Source organism: Triticum aestivum, chromosome 6A (genome assembly GCF_018294505.1).
Source record: "Triticum aestivum cultivar Chinese Spring chromosome 6A, IWGSC CS RefSeq v2.1, whole genome shotgun sequence".
NCBI classification, from domain to species: Eukaryota; Viridiplantae; Streptophyta; class Magnoliopsida; order Poales; family Poaceae; genus Triticum; species Triticum aestivum.
In genome coordinates, this window is record NC_057809.1 from 587,875,020 (window position 1) to 587,901,351 (window position 26,332).

General features: G+C 47.1%; 1 protein-coding gene and 1 pseudogene across 1 annotated transcript; one reads left to right on the forward strand and one right to left on the reverse strand.

Moving 5' to 3' along the window:
• The window catches only part of LOC123128731 (uncharacterized), a 33,799-nt pseudogene extending 14,326 nt beyond the window's left edge, over positions 1-19,473 (reverse strand).
• Positions 8,769-24,712, forward strand: LOC123128730 (uncharacterized). The gene is made up of 5 exons (XM_044548817.1): positions 8,769-10,428; positions 10,522-10,726; positions 10,792-10,931; positions 16,255-16,369; positions 22,705-24,712. The coding sequence occupies exons 1-5, from the start codon at positions 8,769-8,771 to the stop codon at positions 24,710-24,712; spliced, it is 4,128 nt and encodes a 1,375-aa protein (XP_044404752.1).
• Positions 24,713-26,332: the final 1,620 nt, after the last annotated feature.

Genomic DNA, 26,332 nt, shown 5'->3' on the forward strand with positions numbered 1-26,332 from the left:
TCTCCCGCATCTGTCCACAGATGCGGGAAGGCCGGCATTCAACCATAGCCGTAAATGTCCTTCTCTGTTAAAATTTAATCGCCAAATTACTACGTGATTTCCTTTAAAAATCTGTGATTAGTAGCTTTTTGTTTGGCAGAAGGCTATTAATCTACGTGCCAGTAGTTTCCGCCAAAGCTAGCTGCTTCCGCCACTGAGCTAGCTTCCTTTTGCCAAATGAGCTTGGTCATTTTCAAACCTCCCACAAAAGGCCAAATCTATTTACAAAGCTTCTGCCATTTCGTCAACGTGTGATAAAGAATCTTAATAGAAAACAAATCATCTTGCCAAATGCTAATCATATGACAAGAAGTAACCTTTCCCCAAATGCCTAAATATATTTGCAAAGCTTTCGCCAAATGCTCATATACTAATCACCTTGTCAAATTCTAATCATATGGCAAAAAATAACCTTCCGTCAAATGCCGAAATATATTTGCAAAGCTTTCCCCAAATGCTCATATACTAATCACCTTGCCAAATGCTAATCATATAACAATTATATAGCAAGAAGTAACCTTCTGTCAAATACTCAACTATATTTGCAAAGCTTTCGTCAAATGCCCAAACACTAATCACCTAAACATGCCAGCCTTCCACTAATCAGCGGCCTTCCGCCATCCGGACAAAGAGGTGGGGTACGTGGTGTCTTTTGGTTTGTCATGAAGATGTCCGGACTCCCGCAAAACTCTTCATGTTTGTCTCCGTTTTGCGGAAGAAAGTACGTTCGGACTGCTGAGTATAATGATTAGATTGGAACATAGGATAGACTAGGATGTATTCCGACTTGTCTTGTACTTCGAGTAGATTATGTACTCCTATATATATGCCGATGAGGCTCAAGCAAAGAACATCTATCGATTCCACCAACCCCTCTCTCTTCATTCTAACATGGTATCAGCCTAACCGATCCAACCCTAGCTGCCGTCCGCTGCTTCCGCTCCGTGCTGCCTCCGGACCGATACAGGACCGCGTTAGATGGCTTCCGTGGTCTGGACAACGCGGGCCGGACGGTTGCGGGAGGTTTGTGGGTCCGCCTTGAAGATGCCCCTTATGCTGATTCAGAGAAATATCACTATGATTTTCCTCTTTGGACAAATATCACTGTAATTTTACCGCACCTCTAAATGCCATTCGTAGAATTTCAAACCGAAAGAGAAACCGGGAAGCTACGGCTGGGGTGGAGAAGCAATCTTGCTACATACAGTATTTTTTTATGGTTAATTTTCTCTTCAAGGGGAAGACCTCGGAGAGCTATCACCTGCACTTCCTAGTTTCGTAATGACAGTTTTATAGTTGCCACACTGTTATCAGTCTTGGTTCTACACACACAGACATTATTTCTTAGTATTTGTTTGTTATAAAGTTCTACTCTAATGTTTTCCCCTTCCTCCCGGGCACTTCTTCTTTTGCATTTAAAAATGTAATATTTCACCAAAAAGTACCAGGTCATAAATGGTAAATAGCGTTTGCAGGTATGAATTATTTGGGAACTTTCTGCGAAGAAAATATATTTTGCTCTTTGTTTTTCCATGCCAGCAGCATTGGGTTTGGGATTAAGGAGTTACGAGTTATGCTACGTCGCATCTAAGTTGCTCACAAACATTCTAGTACAAACTGTTCAGAACAGTAGCTGCGAGATGAAATTCAGCTGGCTAATATTCACTCGAGTGTTGATTCAGTATATATTACTTTTTTTTGCGGGACAGTTTATATTACTTCATGTGAGATAACAACTAATTCAAAAATAAAGAGGACATCAGAATTCTGGAAAGCAACTGCAGTGACAACCGAATTAAATGTCTTACACATCACATGATACTTATATTTACCCCTTCGCTCCTCCTCCTAGCCAACAACAGTGAACATGCGTCTAGGGTTTTGCCTCCCGTCGGCGACGCCGCCAATCCACCTCGTCTTCTGTGGTCTTAGGGCATCTCCAGCCGCGCCCCCAACAGGGCCCCTCAGGCCACTTTTTCGGCACCGGCGCCAAAAAAACGGCCCAGTCGCGCCCCCAGGACGCCGAAATCGCCGGTTCGGACCTTTTTTCCGCCCGGCGGTCACAGGCCGAACCCGGCGCGCTGGGGAGCAGTTGGGGGCTCCGGCGCTAGGGAAAAGCACGCCTGGCCCACACCGACAGGGGAAAAGTCAAGGTTTTCTTCCCCTGACTCGCCTCGCACCCCCCACGCCCTCGGCCACCACTAGCTATATCCCGGCGACGGCCGCCGCCCTACTCCGCTAGATAGCCATTCCCCGCCAGAAAATAGCAGCGCTTCGCCGCGGCAGCCCCTCCCACAGCAGCTGGGCGTTTCCGGCCGCGGAGGCCCGGTTTAACGGCGCGTACATGCCCACCGAGCGCAAGGTGTTCGGCGTTTTGCCTTCCTCAGTGATGGACTCGGATGAGGAGGAAGAGCTCGCCGCGCTGCTGGAGGAGGAAGCCGCGGCCGACGTCCAGGAAGAAGAGCATCTCATGGTGCTCGCCGCCCTCGCCCAGCTGCTGGCGAGCAATGAAAAGCCGCGGCGAGGTGGCTCGGCGCCGGGGCAGATGAAAGCAAAGAACCGGCATCGTCTCCAAGGCTACTGCATGCTCTACTCCGACTACTTCGCCGATGCTCCACTTCATGGCGAGAGAACATTTTGGCGCCGTTATCGGATGAGCCGAAAGCTCTTCCTCGGGATTGTGAATTCCATCCGGGAGTTCGACAACTACTTCAAGTGCAAGATGGATTGCACTGGCGCTCTTGGATTCACCTCCATCCAGAAGTGCACGACAGCGATGAGGATGCTTGCATATGGAGCTCCCAGTGATTCACTCGACGACTATGGGCGCATGGCCGAGTACACCAGCATAGAGTGTTTCTGCAAGTTCTGTCGGGCAGTGGTGGCAGTGTTTCGGCCACAATACTTGAGAACACCCAATGAGGAAGACACTGCTCGGATCCTAGCCCAGAATGCAGCAAGAGGATTTCCTGGGATGCTTGGAAGCATCGACTGCATGCATTGGAAATGGAAGAATTGCCCATTTGGTTGGCAGGGGATGTACAAAGGCGCCAAAGGCGGTTGCAGTGTGGTGCTTGAGGCGGTAGCCACACAGGACCTCTGGATTTGGCACTCCTTCTTTGGTATGCCAGGAACTCACAATGACATCAACGTGCTGCAGTGCTCTCCTGTTTTTGCCAAGCTCGTTGAGGGCCATTCTCCTCCGGTGAACTTTGAGATCAATGGGCACCAATACAACAAGGGGTACTATCTAGCTGACGGCATCTATCCGAGATGGTCGACATTTGTGAAGACGATCTCAAACCCTGTGGCATGAGGCAAGAACGCCTGGTTTGCGAAGGTTCAGGAGGCTTGCAGGAAGGATGTCGAGTGGGCATTTGGTGTGCTCCAATCTCGATTTGCTGTTGTTCGGTACCCCGCTCAGACCTGGTCGAAAGATCAAATGTGGGAGATTATGACTTGCTGTGTCATCTTGCACAACATGATCATCGAGAGCGAGCAAGAAGACCGAGTGTTTGACACTGAACCATACTACAGGCAGGGTCCTCTAGCCGAAGTTGATCACCAGCTACCGGCAACTTGGACTGCCTATCTCAGTATGCATCAGGAGATCCGAGACCCACAGGTGCATCATCAACTGCAGAAAGATCTGATTGAGCACCCATGGAGGCTCAAGGGGGACGCCGTGTGATGAAATACGAGTTTTTATTTGTTGAACTATATAATTTGTATTGAACTATTTGTTGTTGTACTATTTTGTTAAAGTATTTGATTTTTCTGTGATGAAATATGTGATAAGAAATAATTATGTTGATAATTGAACGCCGAGACACGACGAAACCACGCCGAATATGGGCCTATTCTCGTCCATATGGGCCGTTTATTCGTCAAAATTGGGCTGCAAAGTGGGCCAATTTCGGTGCCTGGGGGCGAGCTGGGGGCGACGACTGGGCGCAAAACCGTCCCCAGCGCCGATTGTATCGCCGGCTCGCCCCCAGGAGGCGATTTTTATGCGTCCTGGGGGGGGGGGCAACGGCTGGAGATGCCCTTAGAGCCATGGAGACATGATGGATCCTGACTCTTGCCGATGAGAGGCCTCCGTTTTTATTTGTTTATTTGAGTTTTGCTAGGATTTATTTTTTGTTCAGAAAGACAAGACAACGACGATGAAAGAAGGAATAAGGGTTTCCTCATCTAGCCCCCGTTCCGGTGGTGGATCTAGCATCGTTGGAGAGCGTGTGAAGATATGTCTCTGGCGGATCTCGCATGATTCGGTCGGTGGTCATCTTTGGTGGATCCACCCGGATCCAGTCTTCATTCGCCTACGTCAGTGTGTCCTCAAGTTAGATCCTTTCATTCTACGCTTATCTTTATCGGCGACGGTTGTTGTTCTGGTCAGCTGGTCCTACAGGGTCTTAGGGCATCTCCAGCCGTTGGCCCCTCCAGGACGCATAAAAATCGCCCCCTAGGGGCGAGCCGGCGATGCACTCGGCGCTGGGGGCGGTTTTGCGCCCAGTCGTCGCCCCCAGCTCGCCCCCAGGCATCGAAATTGGCCCACTTTACAGCCCAATTTCGGCGAATAAACGGCCCATATGGGCGAGAATAGGCCCATATTCGGCGTGGTTTCGCCGTGTCTCGGCGTTCAATTATCAACACAATTATTTCTTATCACATATTTCATCACAGAAAAATCAAATACTTTAACAAAATACTACAACAACAAATAGTTCAATACAAATTATATTGTTCAACAAATAAAAACTTGTATTTCATCACGAGGCGTCCCCCTTGAGCCTCCATAGGTGATCAATCAGATCTTTCTGCAGTTGATGATGCACCTGTGGGTCTCGGATCTCCTGACGCATACTGAGATAGGCAGTCCAAGTTGCCGGTAGCTGGTGATCAACTTCGGCTAGAGGACCCTGCCTGTAGTATGGTTCAGTGTCAAACACTGGGTCTTCTTGCTCGCTCTCGATGATCATGTTGTGCAAGATGACACAGCAAGTCATGATCTCCCACATTTGATCTTTCGACCAGGTCTAAGCGGGGTACCGAACAACAGCGAATCGAGATTGGAGCACACCAAATGCCCGCTCGACATCCTTCCTGCAAGCCTCCTGAACCTTCGCAAACCAGGCGTTCTTGCCTCCTGCCACAGGGTTTGAGATCGTCTTCACAAATGTCGACCATCTTGGATAGATGCCGTCAGCTAGATAGTACCCCTTGTTGTATTGGCGCCCATTGATCTCGAAGTTCACCGGAGGAGAATGGCCCTCAACGAGCTTGGCAAAAACGGGAGAGCACTACAACACGTTGATGTCATTGTGAGTTCTTGGCATACCAAAGAAGGAGTGCCAAATCCAGAGGTCCTGTGTGGCTACCGCCTCAAGCACCACACTGCAACCGCCTTTGGCGCCTTTGTACATCCCCTGCCAACCAAATGGGCAGTTCTTCCATTTCCAATGCATGCAGTCGATGCTTCCAAGCATCCCAGGAAATCCTCTTGCTGCATTCTGGGCTAGGATCCGAGCAGTGTCTTCCGCATTGGGTGTTCTCAAGTATTGTGGCCCAAACACTGCCACCACTGCCCGACAGAACTTGTAGAAACACTCTATGCTGGTGGACTCGGCCATGCGCCCATAGTCGTCGAGTGAATCACTGGGAGCTCCATATGCAAGCATCCTCATCGCTGTCGTGCACTTCTGGATGGAGGTGAATCCAAGAGCGCCAGTGCAATCCATCTTGCACTTGAAGTAGTTGTCGAACTCCCGGATGGAATTCACAATCCTGAGGAAGAGCTTTCGGCTCATCCGATAACGGCGCCGAAATGTTCTCTCGCCATGAAGTGGAGCATCAGCGAAGTAGTCGGAGTAGAGCATGCAGTAGCCTTGCAGACGATGCCGGTTCTTTGCTTTCACCCGCCCCGGCGCCGAGCCACCTCGCCGCGGCTTTTCACTGCTCGCCAGCAGCTGGGCGAGGGCGGCGAGCACCATCAGATGCTCTTCTTCCTGGACGTCGGCCGCGGCTTCCTCCTCCAGCAGCGCGGCGAGCTCTTCCGCCTCATCCGAGTCCATCGCCGAGACGGGCAAATCGCCGAACACCTTGCGCTCGGTGGCCGTGAACCCGCCGTTAAACCGCGCCTCCGCGGCCGGAAACTGCGACCGAAAATGCCCAGCTGTTGCGGGAGGGGCTGCCGCGGCGAAGCGCTGCTATTTTCCGGCGGCGAATGGCTATCTACCGGAGTCGGGCGGCGACCGTTGCCGGGATACAGCTAGTGGTGGCCGAGGGCGCGGGGGGTGCGAGGCGAGTCGGGGAAGAAAACCTTGACTTTTCCCCTGGCGGTGTGGGCCAGGCGTGCTTTTCCCTAGCGCCGGAGCCCCCAACGGCTCCCCAGCATGCCGGGTTCGGCCTGTGACCACCGGGCGAAAAAAAGGTCCGAACCGGCGATTTTCGGCGTCCTGGGGGCGCGACTGGGCCGTTTTTTCGGCGCCAGCGCCGAAAATGTGGCCTGGAGGGGCCTGTTGGGGGCGTGGCTGGAGATGCCCTTAGGATGATGACTTTCCGACTAACTATTACAAAAAAATTTGTCCGGCTTTAGCAAGGAAGGGGTGATGATGGCGGCGCCTTCAGCTCGCTTTACTGCTTGTAGTCGTCGCTAGGCGATCTACTGATCTAAATGTAATTTTTATTATTTCTGATGTTCTTTATACTACCATGATTGACAATGAATACATAAAAAAATTCCAAAAAGAATCATATAGAGTATATTTTAGTGGACTTACTAATATTTTTATTACTCTATTAGTAGCGGAGAAACTATAGACAAGTACTAGTACAACGTTTGAGGTGACGCAGATCCGTAACCCACGGTATTAACGATGGGTAGGCCCAATAGCATTCTACTTAGAACACAACGTACAGTTGAGGAAATATGTTAGCATACGCAACCTCTGCCTTCACTCCAAAAAAGTTAAGGGCTTTGTTTTAAAAAAAAGAGTTAAGGGTTCCTCTTCCTCGGGCCGGCGCCACCGCTAGTCTGCCTCATGTTCGGTGGTCTTAGGACCATGGGGCGCGGTGGATCTCGGCCCTTACCGATGAGAAGGCTTTGTTTTTAGACGTTTCCTTGAGTTTTATTAAGGTTAAGCCCAATCACATTCTACTTACAATACAAAGTACAGTTGAGGAAATCTGTTAGCATATGCAGCCGTCACCTTCTCTCAAAAAAACTTTAGGATTTCTCTACCTCCTGACGGCGCCGGTGCCAGTCCACCTCATCTCTAGTGGCCTTAGGGCCAAGGGGTGGTAGATGTCTTCCCTTGCTTGCTGGTGGGAGATCTCAGTTTTTAGATGTTTCTTTTGAGTTTTTTAGGGTTTGTGTCCTACTCAGGAGAAGAGATGGCGGCGGCTCTCTAAAGATGGAATCATGTTCTTCCCGCCTAGCCCCCGCCCTGATGGTGTGTCTAGCACCGTCAGAGGGCGTGTGAAGGTGTGTCTGACGGATCACGGAGGATTCGGTCGATGGTTGTCTTTGGTGGATCTACTCAGATCCGGTCTTCATTCGTCTAGGTTCGTGTGTCTTCAGGTTGGATCCTCCTGATCTATGCATCTCTTCATCGGCGGCGGTTGCTGTTCTGGTGCGTTGGTCCTATGGGGCCTTATCACGATGACTTCTCGGCTGTCTACTACAACAAGTTTTTTCCGACTCCGGCAAGGGAGGGGCAATGACAGCGGCCCGCGTTCGGCTCAGTTCAGTACTTATAGTTGTCACTAGATGGTCTAGAGATCTGGATGCAGTGTTTACTAATTCTGGTATTCGTTATACTGCCATGATTGAAGGAAATATGTTAGGCATACGTGAATTTTTATTCAACGATTAGAGTAGGCTGCTTTTTTTAATGTTTGAATGGACGAAAGATGGATGATACGCTTTGAATTAGACTAATGACTTTATGGAAGATAATATTTTATATTTTAAGAAGTATATTTTTTTTCTCGTTTTGTAATGGAAATATTAAAACTCAACCGTAAGATATTGCCAGTTTCTAACAAGATGACGTGGAAAATTTGTGTGGAGGCAATACTGTTCTGTAGGGCTTTCGATAACACATTTCCAAGATGTATTTTCTTACAAAAGCACAGATAGATAATGATCACCTTATGCATAACTACCATACTTCTAGACAACCATAGGTGTAGAATGTTAAATTGCTGTCAGACAGTCCATCTTTAGGTGTAGCTGTTCCCCCTTTTTTTTACTATAAATGAGGGTAGAAAAGTTGATTAAGATCATCTACCATTGCTGTAACGGCATAAGAAATTTCAACCGAAAAGAAGAAGATTATGAAGGTAAAAGGAGATCCTCTGGACCTGCCACTCTATGGTGTGAGCTGCCCCGTTCCCATCATCCCAATGTAGTCACCAAAAGTCACAGTCGGAGCATTCAAGCATGACACTATGCATCAAGTTTCTTTTCCAGTTCTTGTTCATCTTTAAATTCGACGGTATACTTTATTTCCAGCTGACCCAGTTTATACGTCTGAAGACTACAGGAAGGTTCACCGAGATGCTGTGCCGTTGCTGCAACGGCACGTCAATTTTGAAATTAATGGCTGTAATGTAAGTAAATAGTACGTTGCTAGTGGCACCCTAAAAAATATACCCTGCTAGTGGTAGATAGATAAAGCTGGATCAAAGCTCTGTTCTGGATACACCTGCTTATGCCACTTTTCATGCCCATGACCAGCATGAAGCCTCTCTCCTTTTTGCTACTCATCAAACTACTCTTTCTTGGCCTTAGTGTGGCACCCTTCATTGCCGGTGATGAGCACCAGTTCAGCTTCTCCGGCTTTTCCAACACCAACCTCACCCTTGACGGTGCGGCCTCGGTCACGCCCAATGGATTACTTATGCTCACCAATGGCTCGGCCCTGAGCATGGGCCATGCCTTCTATCCGAGTCCGCTGCACTTCCACAATTTGTCCGATGGGACTGTACAGACCTTCTGCATCTCGTTTGTCTTCGCCATCGTCCCCACCTACAAGGACTTGAGCAGCAATGGCCTCACCATGTTCATTGCACCGAGCAAGAATTTGCCAGCAGCGATGCCAATACAGTTCTTGGGTCTTCTCAACGACCAGAATAATGGCAATGAAACAAACCACATCTTCGCAATCGAGCTAGACACCTTTCAGAACTTGGAGTTCGAGGACATCAACGACAACCATATCGGTATTGACATCAACAGTCTCTATTCCATAAAATCCCACAATGCTGGCTTCTACCACGACGAGAGTGGCACCTTCCAGAGCTTGGGTCTCGATAGCCAAGAGGCCATGCAAGTGTGGGTGGACTACCACAGAGAGAAGACACAGATCGATGCCACCATGGCTCCTCTCGGCATGGTCAAACCTACAAGACCAACGGTTTCGGCCAACTACAACCTCTCAAGTGTGCTCACAGATGTGGCATACATTGGCTTCTCATCTGCACAAGGCAAGATAAACACGAAGCACTATGTGCTGGGTTGGAGTTTTGGCATGAACAGTCCTGCTCCAGCTATCAATCTCACCATCCTGCCAACACTACCTTCTGATCCTCATACCAAGTATCGACACCGTCTCTGGCTATTGGAGATCATTCTACCACTAGCAACGGCAGCACTCATCCTGTCTGTGGCTGCCGTTGTTTCCCTACTTGTGCGGAGGCATTTCAGGTATGCAGAGTTACGTGATGACTGGGAGGTCGAATTCGGTCCACACCGCTTCTCGTACAAGGATTTGTTCCATGCAACAGAGGGATTTGACGACAAAAACCTCCTAGGGGCCGGAGGATTTGGAAGAGTATACAGAGGGGAGCTGCCAAGGTCCAAACTAAGGATGGCTGTGAAGAGGGTGTCGCATGACTCGAAGCAAGGCATGAAGGAATTCATCGCCGAAATTGTTAGCACTGGCCGCCTTCAAAATCCAAATCTCGTACACTTACTTGGCTATTGCAGGCGTCAAGGTGAGCTCCTGTTAGTGTATGAGTACATGCCCAAAGGAAGCCTCGATAAGTACTTGTATGGTGAAGTGAACAACTCCACATTAAGTTGGGATCAGAGGTTTTGGATCATCAGGGGCATCGCGTCTGCACTGATTTATCTCCACGAGGAGTGGGAGAAAGTAGTTGTCCACCGAGACATCAAGGCAAGCAATGTGCTCCTTGATGATGAGTTGAACGCACGGTTGGGTGATTTCGGTCTAGCAAGGCAGTATGATCATGGTGTTGAGCAAGAAACTACTCGTGTTGTCGGCACCATCGGATACCTTGCTCCAGAGCTAGCACGGACGGCCAAGGGTACTCCTCTTACCGATGTATTTGCCTTTGGTGTATTTATTCTAGAGGTCACTTGTGGACAAAGACCTATCATGCAAAGCACACAAGATGAGCTGGTCATGTTGGTTGATTGGGTGCTTGAGCATGTGCAACAAGGATCACTCGAAGATGCAATAGATGTGAGGCTTAAAGGGCACTACAATGTCGGTGAGGCATATTTGGCGCTGAAGCTAGGACTACTGTGCTCACATCCATTTGTGTGTGCAAGGCCTAGCATGCGGCAAGTGATCCAATACCTAGATGGGCATATTGAACCACCAGAGCTACCAGCACACCAGAGCTTCCAAGCGCTGGCCTTGATGCAAAATGAAGGGTTTGATCCATACATCATGTCGTATCCTTCATCAACGAATGTTGGCACAATATCAAGCATTTCAGGAGGAAGATGAGCACTATGTTTGATGGCATTGATAGTGCTTACTCATCAATGATGTACCCTATAGAACATACAGTGTCTGTAATAAGGCTAATGACAGTATGTAAGGTTTGTTGCGTCATCAACAAGATTGATAGGTCTGGTAGAATGATAAGTACCATCTAAATAAACAGTTTGTAATAGGAGGCTCAACCTCAGGTGCCCAGCTATCAACTCTGTAATATAAATTTCATAGTTTTCTGATTTCTTCATAAAAATGTTTTGTGATTGCCTATTCTTTGTGAATTTTAATATTTACTCATTTGTTTCTCATGCACATCTTTATTTCTGGCGGGGGGATTCTGTATCACCTGGTGATTTGTCAGTGTGCTTCAGCAAAATGACCTTGTTAGCTCGTCCTCCTACCCCCAGAACTGGCAAGCGCCAGGAACGGCTGAACCGGAACCAGAAGGCTGGTGGGGCGTTGCCAAGGACAGAGAATTCTCTTTTACGCTAGTCCAACCTAAACTCGAGTCACCACCCAATGGCCAGCAGAAGAAGCTTCTTCCAATTGCTTGTGATTTTTATAAGACTTTGTCTACACTGCAGTCAGATACTTCTAGATCATCAGATCCAAATACAATGGCACCTGTATCTTCTTCCTCCTCTGGACATTAGCTCAGTCCAAGCCTAGGAATGGTTAAGGGGAATGGGAGCAGCTCCACGTTGTCGACAAGGTAACTCTCCTTGTACTGGGAACAACACTCGCACCACCTACTTCTATCCGGCCCCTTTCTTTTCCTCCCCGGCCCTTGACGCGCACGCTAAGGTCGCCCGCAGAAAAATTAACCCATACTAGCAAAGAAAAGTTCAATAGTAACTAATTTAAGGAAACAGCTGGGTGTGCAATACTCCATGTATTATTGGTTGCAGCATCAGAAGAGGAACATAATTTTTACCAATGGATAAGAGCATGGAAGATGAAATGAAGTGACATTAGCATTCCATAAAGTATATGCACTTACTAAACAGGCACTAAAACAAACTGCAATATTTTTTGAAAAAATAAAATAAGCTGTAATTGAACTACAGTGCAACAGTATCATCAAACCTTAATGTCACCACTGTATCCAGCACTAACCAGAGAGCCATTTGTAGCATCACAACATAATCCAACAACTTCTTTCACGTGTACAGTGCATTGCCAGTGAGCTATCAATGTAACTGCCACGACTAATCCCAGACTGAAGATTAAAATTTTCAAGCCAGCCACCTTCAGTGCCTAAAACAGTAAAATTACCACGCCCTGTTTATTGCACAAGACTGTCAGAAAAGAAAATGAATCATTAAGAATTTTAACCTCTGAGTCTTGGTAGTCCCAAGAAAGGTTGGTCTGATCTGGAGCCTACAAAGGAACTCACTACATCCAGATTAGAAAAACAAGCGTTACCTTATTGACTCAGTGCCTGAAGATGGTATCTGAACATGTTAACCAATAACAAAGTTCTGAAGAAGCCATACATGCTGTATATGGCATGTAATAATATTATACCAATCACGTGCACGCATCTCAGCTGAAAACATAGGATTTCATCAACTTAAAGGTCATACTTTTGTAAAGGTAAACATGTAAATAGAAAAAGGAATGCCAATCTGCCAAATAGCAAATGAGTAACAGATACAGTGCTACCACACCTATCATCTACAAATTCTACCAACCCATTTAGGCACTAGTTGGTAATTTGGTGCGAAACTGCAGTGAGGGCTGCTGCAATTATGATAGACAATAGCCACATTAGTAAGATTCAATCGGTAAGAAAATGACAAGATAAAAACTTGGTATGTGAAACAGAGTTTTCTTGCATGCACTGCAATGTACCAGCATTGCAATATTCAACTTCCAAGTCTATGAACAGCACAATAGGTAACACCGGAAGGCTCCAATTGAAAAATCATCAGAGGTCCTGGATGTGGCAACATACATGATCAGAACAATTCAAAGGGACCTAATAATTTCTGACATCCATGAGAAGGTACCGGGTCGATGACAAAACAAAAGTACTGGGTCATGCAAGTCACGGACAGCGCCATGAGAATCCTGATCTGTGATCTCAAATCATGTCCGAGACGCTACCAGAGTCATTCATTGCATCAAACAAAATTCTACAAGGAACATCTACTCCATGTTAAAAAAAATCAAGAGCACCTATGTATAGACAGAAGTAAACGATGTCCTACTGTGGAACAATATCATTCCAAGCAGAGTAACGGTGGTCATCTCAAATTCTACAAATTGTTAACAAAAGAACCTGCAGGTCAAGATGTTGTTGGTAATTCTAAGTTTAAAGAGCAAAATTTTGTTGGTAATTCTAAGTTTAAAGAGTAAACTGTGGTTCTACCAAGAACAGTACTTGGGCTGCTGCTGCGCAGCAACATTTATATTCCCCCCCTTCACCCCCAGTGATGTGGGACTAAATATTCTCAGTCTAGTACATATTGTACAGTAGAGGCTGTTCTTACCTGAGCCCGAGCGGCCACGGCCGCCTGCCGCCCTGTCCCCGCCGCGCGCGCTGTCCACCACCACGCCGCCGACGCTGCGCTGGGTCCTCCTGCTCCACAACGCCGTCCGCCGGCGCCGGTGCTCGCCGGCCACCATCGATCTGCTCGACCTATCTAGAGCTGATCCACTCCACCCGCTCCGGCGCGCGAGAGGTCACTGCGGAAGAAGCGGAGGAAGGACGGCGGCGTGGAAGACGACGACGCATGGCTTGGGCCCCGGACCCTCGGTGAGGCGCTCACTTGGGCTTAGCTTGATGCGGCCCATTTCCTGCCATAGAAACTTCGTTTTACTGATGACACCCCGCACTTTGCTATTACTCAAAAAAAATACCCGCACTTTGCTCAGAAAAGAAAAGATGACACCCCGCACTTTGTCGCGGAAATTAATTGCTATATACTTGATGAAGTTACGATATGAATATTTCATTATGTAGTCCAGAAAATATAATGCTTAATCATTTCATCTGATAAAGAGCTTTGCTAATTTTGTCTTTATCCAAATGAATATGTACTAAGACTTTTATAATAGACAAATAAAACACCATTCTGGTTTTCATATAAAATAACAAAAATGTTAACTGGCCAACCACAATTTTTTTTACAATAGCACTAGTGTCTCTGGAACTGTTTCCTCCTTGCGCCAATTACTGGTGGGACATCACCGACGCCCAATCGTCGCCATATTGCCCCCTAATTTAATTTCATATGATGCATTCATCTTAGGGCAGACCTCAATGTAGTTAATATTATGTTTGAAGTGCTTTGTACTTCCGATGATCTGTGTCTTTTCTTAAAGGGCAGTGCTAGGCATTGGTCGACCGACACCAGCACCCCTCTCGCATCACACCTGTTCAATATGATGCCTTCTAGTGGTCAGATCACTTCGTCCTTCCCCGACCCCAAAAAATCACACCAGATGCGCATGAGGAGAGAGCGTCAGCGAATACCGCCGGTTGCCGCCATGGACAGGCAAGGCGACTGCCCTCGAAGCATCGCCATCTCGCTGCCCTCGCACCGCCGCCGCTGGTCCCTGTTGTTGTCGTCGTCTCGCCTCGGTCCATGCTGTCCTTGTCGTCGCCCACATCAATAGCACCAGCGGTCACCAACACAAAAAATCATGTTGTCGATCCTAGCAACTCCGCCGCCGGTTGTAGCATCAACATCACATGTAATGCCTATGCATCAAGACCAAGTACCGATTCAGGAAAACGTGTAGCTGGTCCCAGCAACTCACCTCGCCGGTTGCAACATTGGTGGTCGCGTGGGCCACCTACGCAACATCTCGTGGCATGGTTCCAGCTCGCCGTAGTCATCGTTGTAGCATCCTGAGGTGACAGTTCTAGTGCGAGTGGTCACCAGTTCCAACTCACTACTGTCGCCGTTGCAGCATCCGCGGTCGCGGTTCCAACTTTCTACGGCCATGGTTGCAGCTTCTTGCAATCATGTTTCTTCGTCAGAGGGAAAGGGTGAGGTGGGCGACAGCCACCGGCACCGAAAGGAAAGACGTGCAAAGGTGGGCGGAGGCCATGGCCGGTCGGCACCGTAGCGGTAGTGGTCACGACAACTGCTGGGGAGAAGAGGAGAAGGTGAGCGTGTGGAGGAGAGATTTGGCTGCATGGATGAGATAAGGGAGAGAAAAGAGAGAAGAGGATCCGAGGAATATGAGTGGCTCGCGCTGTTACAAAGAGATAAAGGAGAGGGAGGGCGGTGTGTGAGCCTCATGTGAGACGTGTGTGCGTGATGTGGGCACACGACTGACGTAGTTTTCAGCCCGCCGAAATGTTTACTTTTCTTGAAAGTACTGTGATATTATGTACTGGGAGTGGGTCTTTTGCTCTTGGGCTCCATGGAGACTTATATTTTCAAACATTAAAAAATCAACTATTTAAATATAAAAAAATCTGAAAAAGATACACAAGTAATTATAGATGTATATTAAATGTGTGTGAAATTTCATCACGAAATACGTTTTTACATGGTCTATAAAAACATCATGTGATTTAAAGTGAATAGTACATTTGCTAGAAATACCTGATTTTTTTAATTTCTGTGTAGCTCGCCTAGAAAGATATTTAATCATCAAACTTCACAGACAACATATATATCGATATGTATATGTATATGTATATTTTTTTCAGAATTTTTTTGGAAAACTTTAAAATTTGAATTTTGAAGTTTTCAAATAGAGGGCTCCACGGAGCTCGAGCTCCATTAGGCAATTCCGAGTATGTAGTGCTCAAATAAAAATCCATGTCCATCCTCTTTTTGAAAACATCTTTATCTCTATCTCCACTACTTAAAAAGAATGTAAGATTTCATGTTTCATTTTTTCCCACCAGCTTTTCCTCCAACCTATTCTGTATGATAATCAACCACTTTAATTTATTTACTTCCTGAATCAATTTTACTTTAATTTACTTATCAAACTTCTGATCAAACAATAAGATAAATCACGAGCAGCATTTAATAAACATTTATTTATACAATTATATTAATATAGACAGATAAATTGCAAGCTAACTTACTAGGAGTACAATATTTATATCTCGTTGCAACGCACATGCATGATGACACGACATGGGCGGCATCAAACCAAAGGCCGAGTGAGTTCATGTAAAAAGGAGGCCGAGTGAGCCCATCACTGGGAGAACACAGCCACACACAACGCCGACGGCTATCCCAGCTCGGCACCTCCGCCGCCGTACTCCCTCCATCTCCCCAATCTCGTATTTGCTTTCTCTGCACTCCCCAACCTCTCGTGCGCCGAAGCGGACAGGGGACCAGCTCGAGATCGGGCCGAGGAGACCGGTGACCGTTGAGCACCACCGGCGGCAACCGGCGTGGTGGTGGCGGAGGAGGAGGAACATGGGCAGCGTCGGCGGCGCCGGTGGTGAACAGAGCGCGAGCGGCGGAGCGGGCGGGGGCAGGCGGCGGCGGCCTCTCGCTCTCGGGCTTGGGTAAGAGCAACCTGAACTGTCTTACAGTCTGTACTACCCTGAGATACAATAGTAAGCCTGTACTCTGTACCACACTCAGATATAAGTCTGTACTATTATGCTGTCCATAGACATACAAGTAGAATGTTGCAATGCTTGGCGCATTGCGGTGCATCCCAGTAAACTCTGATTCAGACACCAAGTTTTTCTCCGGCCATTTGCTTATTGATTGTGTAAAGAAAAATCTTACTAATGTGGCTATTGTATACCATAGATGTCACGGCCTGCATTGCAGTTTCACACCACAATCCCAACCAGTGCGTAAATGAGTTTGTTGAATTTGTAGATGATATCTGATAGCACTACATCTGTTACCCAATATCTATAGTACTTTGACAGATTGGCATGCCCTTTTCTGTTTACATATTTGCTTGTACAATAATATAACCTTTAAGCTGATGAATAGCCGGTTCGGCCGTTCCTGGTGCTTGCTTATCCTGGGGTTAGGAGGAAGAGGAAGAGCTCATCTCATGCAAGGTCATCTCGCCGAAGCACACTTACAACTTACAAGCTGTGGCCGTAGCCACACCTGTTCTACAGCGCCAGTAATGGAAAGGCCATTCCCAAATTCTGACACCTCAATCTCAATATGTGTACATATCACCAGGTAATAGAGGATGTTCCCAAACAAATGCAAGATGTGCATGAGAAACAAATGAGTAATTACAGAGTTGATAGCTTAGCAGCTGAGGTGATCCTCCTATCGTAAACTCTTTATGCAGATGGTACTTATCATTGTACCAGATCTATCAATCTTGTTCATGAGGCAACAAATCTAGCTATTGACGGTAATAACGTACTTACAGGCTTTCATATCAATGCCTCATTAGCGTACATCATAGATAAGTAAGCACTCTGAGCACCATCAAACATAGTGCTCATCTTCCTCCTGAACTGCTTGATATTGTGCCTGCACTCGTTGATGAAGGATATGACATGATGTATGAATCGAACCCTTCATTTTGCATCAAGGCCAGTGCTTGGAAGCTCTGGTGTGCTGGTAGCTCTGGTGGTTCGATATGCCCATCTAGGTATTGGATCACTTGCCGCATGCTAGGCCTTGCACATGCAAATGGGTGTGAGCACAGTAGTCCTAGCTTCAGCGCCAGATATGCCTCTTCGACATTGTAGTCCCCTTTAAGCCTCACATCTATTGCATCAGCAAGTGATCCGTGTTGCGCATGCTCAAGCACCCAATCAACCAACATGACCTGCTTATCTTGTGTGCTTTGCATGATAGGTCTTTGGCCACAAGTGACCTCTAGAACAAATGTACCAAATGCAAATACATCGGTAAGAGGAGTACCCTTGCCCGTGCGTGCTAGCTCTGGAGCAAGGTAGCCAATGGTGCCAACAACACGAGTAGTTTCTTGCTCAACACCACGATCATACAACCTTGCTAGACCGAAATCACCCAACCGGGCATTCAACTCATCATCAAGGAGCACATTGCTTGCCTTGATGTCTCGGTGGACAACTACTTTCTCCCACTCCTCGTGGAGATAAATCAATGCGGATGCGATGCCCCTGATGATCCAAAACCTTTGATCCCAACTTAATGTGGAGTTGTTGTCCACTTCACCATACAAGTACTTATCGAGGCTTCCTTTGGGCATGTACTCATACACTAACAGGAGCTCACCATGACGCCTGCAATAGCCAAGTAAGTGTACGAGATTTTGATTCTGAAGGCGGCCAATGCTAACAATTTCTGCGATGAATTCCTTCATTCCTTGCTTGGAGTCATGTGACACCCTCTTCACAGCTATCCTTAATTTGGACCTTGGCAACTCTCCTCTGTATACTCTTCCAAATCCTCCGGTCCCTAGGAGGTTTTTGTTGTCAAATCCTTCTGTTGCACGGAACAAGTCCTTATACGAGAACCGGTGTGGGCCAAATTCGACCTCCCAGTCGTCATGTAACTCTGCATACCTGAAATGCCTCCGCACAAGTAGGGAAACAACGGCAGCCACAGACAGGATGAGTGCTGCCGTTGCGAGTGGTAGAATGATCTGCAATACCTGCAGACGACGTCGATCCTTGGTATGGGGACCAGGAGGTAATTTAGGCAGCATGGTGAGATCGATGGCTGGAGCAGGACTGTTCATGCCAAAACTCCAACCGAGCACATAGTGCTTCGTGTTTATCTTGCCTAGTGCAGCTGAGAAGCCGATGTACGCCACATCTGTGAGCACAGTTGAGAGGTTGTAGTTGGCTGATACTGTTGGCCTTGTAGGTTTGGCCATGCCGAGAGGAGCCATGGTGGCGTTGATCTGTATATTCTCTCTATGGTAGTCCACCCACACCTGCATCGGCTTTTGGTCATCGAGACCCAAGCTCTGGAAGATGCCATTCTCGTCGTGGTAGAAGCCAGCATCATGGGACTGTATGGACTGGAGGCTGTTGATGTCGATTCCGATATGGTTGTCGTTGATGTCTTGGAACTCCCAGTTCCGGAAGGTGTCGAGCTCGACTGCAAAGATGTGGTTTGTTTCGTTGCCATTGTTCTGGTGGTTGAGAAGGCCCAAGAACTGTATCGGCATCGCCGCTGATAAATTCTTGCTCGGTGCGATGAACACGGCCATGCCGTTGCTGCTCAAGTAGTCGTTGTAGATGGAGGCGATGGCGAAGACGAATGAGACGGAGAAGGACTGCACAGTCCCGTCGGACGAATTGTGGAAGCGCAGCGGAGTCGGATAGAAGGCGTGGCCCGTGCTCAGGGCCGTGCCATTAGTGAGCACAAGTAACCCGGCGGGCGTGACCGACGCCATACCATCAAGGGTGAGGTTGGCGTTGGAAAAGCCGGAGAAGCTGAACTGGTGCTTATCACCGGCGACGAAGGGTGGTGCCACGGCAAGGCCAAGAGAGAGTAGTAGCTCGAGCAGCAGAAGCTTCATGCTGGGCATGGGTGTAGGCATGCAAGAAAAATGGCTGTGGGTGTATGGATGTAATTTTACTTGGGCATTGCGTTACAGAGAAACTTGATGCAAAATCCCATGCCTGGATGTAGTGTATATGATCCGTGACGGTTTGTAATAATACTCGATCTCTGACTGACTTTTAGCCACTAATAAGTTGGGACGATGGGAAACTGGCAGCTCACACTTTGAGTCTTCAGAGTGCCAAGTCTTCAGAATTGACACAATCTCCACCAACCTTTCCTAGTCCTCTGATGCTTGTGTTAAATTTATTGTGCCGTTACAGCAACGGCGCGTGATCTCAGTCAACCTTTTCTACTATTCTGCCCGGTAAGTCTGGATCGCCCGACTTAAAAGTAAACAGATACACCCAATGATGGACCGTTCGACGCACAGTTTTCAACGTTCTTATGTATTACCTGAAGTCACATTTTCCACACCATCTTGTAAGAAACGGTCAAACTGACGGTTTTTCTCAAGGTCCATTTGTTGTACTCCCTCCGTTCCTGTCCAAAAAAGCTTGTCCCAAACTTGTTTTTCAAATAGATGTATCTAGCACTAATTTGATGCTAGATACATCAATTTGAAGGACAAGCTTTTTCGGACGGAGGGAGTATAAATCTCTCTAGAGATTCCACTACAGACTACATACGGAGCAAAATGAGTGATCTACACTCTAAAGTATGTCTATATACATCCATATGTAGTCCGCGTTGAAATCTCTAAAAAGACTTATATTTAGGAATGGAGGAAGTAATTTCCATTAGGAAAAATTGTAAACACGACTTTACGAAAAGTAAACAAATAAGGTCCAATGCCGAAACTTGCATCTCATCTTCTTACTGATAGCATTTCTATACACACTAACTAAAGGAAGAAAAGTGTGGCTAGGATGACTTTGGCACCCTGAAGTGTGAAATTGTGAATTGCCACGTTTCCTACATCCCTGTGTAATCTTCCACAAGTGCAAGCCAGAGAGCAGTACTACGAATAACATCGAGATTATACGACGGATTCAAATTTGAAATTCATAAGAAATCCTTCTTAGTTCTTGTCCATGTCATGATGCCGCTGTTTACCTCTAGTCCGACAATTCAAAATTACTTGACTGAAGACTACAAAGTTTATTAAGATCCTCAGTGGTTGCTGCCACGAAACTGCGGTGGAAACGGGTGGATACAATCTCTGTTAGAATGGCGTTGATTAAGATCCTCTGCCATTGCTTTTCAACAAAAGAAAAAAAAATCGACAAACCCCTGTCGTTGTTGTAACGGCATAACAATTCAACACAGATCAGAAGATAGGAAGGTTGGTGGCGATCCTCTGGGCTTGGAACCATAAAGTGTGAACTGCCAATTTCCTGTCATCACATGGTAATCGTCAGAAGTCACATTTAGAGTGCATTATGCATACATGCGTGTAATTATGCATGAAGTTCCCCTTTCAGTTCTTGCCTATCTTTAAAATTCAAGAGTGAATTCCAGTTTTTACCCCTAAGTTTAACATTTTTGACGCTAATTACCCTATTTAAGAGAATTTCATCCGGCATACCCCATTTAACAAAAGTGTTGCCACAAATTACCCTCTTCTATTTTTTGTCAGTGTTCTGATCTATGGGCCCCGATTACCAGGTCCACGTGGCGTGCCACGTCGTCGGTTTTTTTCCTTGGCGACTTTTCTACAGACTGAACCGATTCGCCAGCTTCTGCCGACCGGACCGGGCCGATGGCAAGCACACGCAGACGCATGTCCTCACCGATTTACAGGTCGCTTGAGTCTGATGCACCACGATCCCATCCAATCCCGCCACGCATATCTCGCTGGAGTCTGTTGCACCACGCATGGATCACTAGAGGAGAGGGTAAACCCTGGACTTTGCCCATGGATCACCGGAGCATCATCAAACCAACCATCACAGAATCACTAGAGGAGTTAACTGCACCCTATATCAAGCGAGAACTATTCACACATACAGTAGGCCAACGATGTATGTACTAGTTCCATGGAGAAACAATTCAGAGGAAGAAAGAAATACCTGAACTTGCTGACAGTGACGGGCGGGGCGGGATAACGCGCCAGCATGGGACTACACGCTCGAGGCACGGCAGCCGCACGCCATTGTCGTCGCCGCCCTTCAACACCCTCCGCCACCGTCGCGGCCCTTAGGCACCCGCCGTCTCCGTTGCCGCCATTCAGCACCCGCAGTTGCCGTCGATGTCATTCAGCACCTGCAGCTGCCGTCGTTTCCCTTCAGCACCCGCCGTCGCCGTCGCCGCCGTAAGCGAATCCCTAATCCTAGGCGCGAGCGAGAGTGGTGCGTGCGGTAAGAAGCCGGGCGACCGGTGCATGTGCTAGGCTAGACGCGAACACGGTGCGGCCTGGGTCGAGCGTCGATCGCCACGACCGACGGTGCGTGCGGTTCAGCGATCCGGTCGGGCTCAGCGGCGCGGACTGGTTTCACATGAGGAAAAAACCCAGAAAAACCGACGACGTGGCATGACACGTGGACTTTGCAATCGGGACCCATGAATCAGAATGCTCACAAAAAATAGAAGAGGGTAAACCCTGGCAACACTTTTGTTAAATTGGGTATGCCGGATGAAATTCTCTTGAATGGAGTAATTAGCGTCAAAAATGTCAAACTTAGAGGTAAAAACTGAAATTCACTCAAAATTCAACGGTATACTCTCGGTTCAGTTGTCCCAGTTTACATGACAAATGACTATAAAAGTTTGTCAGAGATGCCCCGCTGTTACTGCATTAGCACACTAATTTTTAAAGGCAGCTAGTAAGCAAATACAACAAGCCTTATACTCAGCGCCCAGCAACATGGGAACAACCCGGGAGGCAGGAGTATGTGATGTTGGATCACTCATCAAAAGATATCCCGATATGTCCAGAAAAACGAAGAGAAATTGTCACCCGCTTGCCCAACGATCACTCTCCATCTTGCAGAACTAGGAGAGTCGCAGCCGCTGTCGATGGGCATCCCGTCGGCATCGCCACTTCCCGCCGAGTCGCTCTCATGAGAGCGTCACAGGGCCTTGTGTTGCGGTTGTCTTTCCACACGCTAATATCCAAGTTAATCCAAATCAATATTTTTGTCTGTGACGCAAGCAAACTACCACACACGCTCTTGCCTTACACTGGTAAATCTGGACCAAATCTCTGCTCTGGTGTTTTTAAAAATAAAATTCCATGATGTTCCTCCACAAAAGCATCCATAGATAATGACTACCTTATGCATGTTGAAAAATAGTGCATAGAATGGGCGCAGGATGTTGAAAATTAGCAGCATGGACTTTGAAGGGAGCTTGGTGTAATTATAAAGCATGCTGCTGTGTATAATCTTAAACGAACTTGCAGGGTTGCAATGGGCAACGAAAATCTCATTCGATCGAGCATACCTCATTGAGTAGTTGCAACTTCGGAGCCACAAACAGCTTCCGGCGATGACAAGTAGGAAGCGTGCGTCGTTCCTTCCGTCCCTCCTCCTCCTCTTATTTGGTCTCACCATCGCAGCCTTTGCCGCGGGCGATGATCAATTCATCTTCTCCGGCTTCACACAATCCAGCCTAGCCCTCGACGGCGGCGCCGTGGTCACACAAGGCGGCCTCCTCGACATGTCCAACGGCACAAACAATGTCAAGAGCCATGCGCTTTACCCCACTCCACTGCGCTTCCGCAATTCATCCACCGGTGGTAAAGTGCAATCATTCTCGGCCGCCATCGTTTTCTGCATCGTCGGCGCATTCCCTGGCGTGAGTGCCAATGGCTTGGCCTTCTTCATCGCCCCAAGCAGGAACCTCTCGGACGCACTGCCGACGCAGTACTTTGGTATCCTGAAGCAGCAAAACAGTGCCAACCTCTTTGTTATCGAGATTGACACCTTCCAGAACCCTGACATGCAAGACATCAACGACAACCACATCGGCATCGACATCAACAGCGTTTTCTCCTTGCCATCTCACGCGGCTGGCTTCTATGAAGACTCTAGTGGCGCCTTCAAGAACTTGACGCTGAACACCCAGATAGAACTGCAGTTGTGGGTGGACTATGAGGAGGAGGAAACAAGGATCAATGTGACCTTGGCTCCACTTCATGTGGGAAAACCCTCCAAGCCACTGTTGTCCGCGACCTATGACCTCTCAACCGTGCTCACGGAGACGGCTTATATTGGTTTCTCATCCACGGCTGAAATTATGGACACCCGTCATTATGTTCTTGGATGGAGCTTTGGCATGAATGGGCAAGCAGCTCCGTCCATTGACATCTCCAAGCTTCCAAAGGTTCCTCGTCTACGACAAAAGGGCCAGTCCATGCTCTTGGCGATCATCCTCCCAATAGCCACCGCGGCACTGATAATCTCTATCGGCACCATTGTCACTCTGATGGTGCGAAGAAAAAGGAGGTATAGGGAGGTGCGCGAGGATTGGGAGAGCGAGTTTGGTCCACACTGGTTCTCGTACAAGGATTTGTTCAAGGCTACTCAGGGATTTAAGAGCAAGAACCTAGTTGGAGCTGGAGGGTTTGGGGAGGTATACAGAGGGGTGCTTAAACTGTCCAAGAAGGAGATTGCCGTGAAGAGGATGTCCCATGAGTCAAGACAAGGGATGAAGGAGTTCATCACCGAGGTTGTTAGCATTGGCCGGTTGCGGCATCGCAACCTAGTCCAGCTACTTGGCTATTCCAGGCGGAAAGGTGAGCTGATGCTGGTGTACGATTACATGTCAAATGGCAGCCTTGACAAATATATACACTGTCAAGGGGATGACAAGCCCACCTTAAATTGGGCTCAGAGGTTTCAAGTCATCAAGGGTATCGCTACCGGCTTGCTCTACCTCCACGAAAAGTGGGAGAAAGTTGTGGTCCACCGAGACATCAAGGCAAGCAATGTCCTCCTCGACCATGAAATGAATGGGCGACTCGGTGACTTTGGTCTTGCACGGCTATATGATCATGGCACCGATCCACAAAGCACACACATGGTCGGCACAATGGGATACCTTGCCCCCGAGCTAGTACGCACAGGCAAGGCATCTCCTCTTACCGATGTGTACGCCTTCGGCATGTTTCTTCTCGAAGTTACATGTGGGCAAAAGCCTATGAAGCAAGATGCAGGGGGAAATCAGGTTTTCCTGGTGGACTGGGTCCTAGAGCACTGGAACAATCGACTGCTTAGCAGAACAGTGGACACAAGGCTCCAAGGCGACTACGGCGTTGACGAAGCATCCCTCGTGCTGAAGATAGGACTTTTGTGCCTGCACCCGTTTCCTGGTTCGAGGCCTAGCATGCGAGAAGTCATGCAATACCTCGACGGTGAGACCCCGCTGCCTGAGCTGAAGCCGACGCAGCTGAGCGTGGACATGCAGGGGTTGATGCAGGACAGCGGGTTCAACACTTCTGTAATGTCTTATCCCCAGCTGATGTCAAGCTTCGGCACAGTGTCCGACCTCTCGGGAGGACGATGATCTCCATGGTGTTAGTAATTCTGGCAACTAGTTGCCTGTGCACCCCATGTTTCCTTTTCTCTATTTTTGGACTTTCAAGTTCTCAGAAATTGTGAAATAATTCATGGATGTAAGTTATATTATATAATTCGCTTCTGCTAAAACTCATAACAAAATATACATCTTGTAACCTTTACAAAAAAGACAAATTTATATCATGTACATGTCATTAAACAGATGTACAGAACACTATTCATTTGAATCTTGTCACCTTTTTCTAGGTCATATTTTTTAGGAATGAAAAAAAATAAAAAAAAGAGCACGGATGATATTCTAGCTTGACATATGAGTATGATGATCAATTAGATGTTCACATCTCTTCATTATGCTCATAACTCGTATAGCTAGAAATAAATTTCAATCTATTGGATGGGTTATTGAGAAAAACTAGCACTTTTTGAGGAATTTGAGAGGAATCCATCCTTACGGAAAATACATGGGTAATCATGGTTGTATGTGATCCCAATTACAAAGAAAGTATTTATCAAAAATGAAAAAAAATTGTACAAGTACATTGAGTAAATATGTCAGTGTTATCTAAATTTAGTCATTTGTTGTTGTACAAAGGAAGATAGACACTCAACACTAGTAATTAGCAAGGTGCCCTCACAAATGCGAGGGCGTCATCTATTAGTACGTCAAATGTGTTAATAGTTTTAAAGATGAATCTTAACGATGGATAAGAACTGAAAAACAACTGAAAGTATACTGTTGAATTTTAAAGATGGACAAGAACTAGAATATCAACTTGATGCATAATTCCACGCGTGGATGAACAGTGCGCTCTAAATGTGACTTCTGACGATTGCCTTGGGATGACATGAAATTGGCAGCTCACACTTCAGAGTTCCATCAACCTTTCTAATATTCTGATGCTGAAATTTATTATGCCGTTACAGCAACGGCAGAGGATCTCAATCAACCTTTTTCGAGTATTATGTGTAGTAATTTGGATGTTGTGGAGAATCTGTTTGACGCAATACTGTTCTGTGGGATTTTTCAACAACAAATTTCCAAGATATATCTAGAACTGGATACAAATGGATGTATCTAGAACTAAAATACATCTAGATACATCCATTCCCAGGACAAGTATTTCCGGATGGAAGGAGTACTTAGAAAAGGTTGATTGAGATCCTCCGCCGTTGCTGTGACGGCATAACAAATTTCAAGATGAACAACAGAGGATTAGGAAGGTTGGTGGAGATAGTCTGGACCTGGCACTCTGAAGTGTGAGCTGGTAGTTTCCCATCATCCCAAGTTAGTCGCCAAAAGTCACAGCCAGAGAGTATTAATACACACCGTCTTAGATCATGCACTGCATCCACACATGGAATTATATCTACGCTTCCTTTTCAGTTCTTGTCCATCTTTAAATTCAACGGTATACTTCCAGTCCGGTTGACCAGATTTACATGACAAAAGACTACAAAAAGGTCGCTCGCACATCGATGTTCAAGCTAATCTAAATCAATGTCTTTGGTCTGTGACGCAAGCAAAACTAGGACGCAGTAGCTTAGACACATAAAGTTGGATCAAAGCAGTGTTCTAGAGCTAAGTTAACAAAAAGGAAGGCCTACC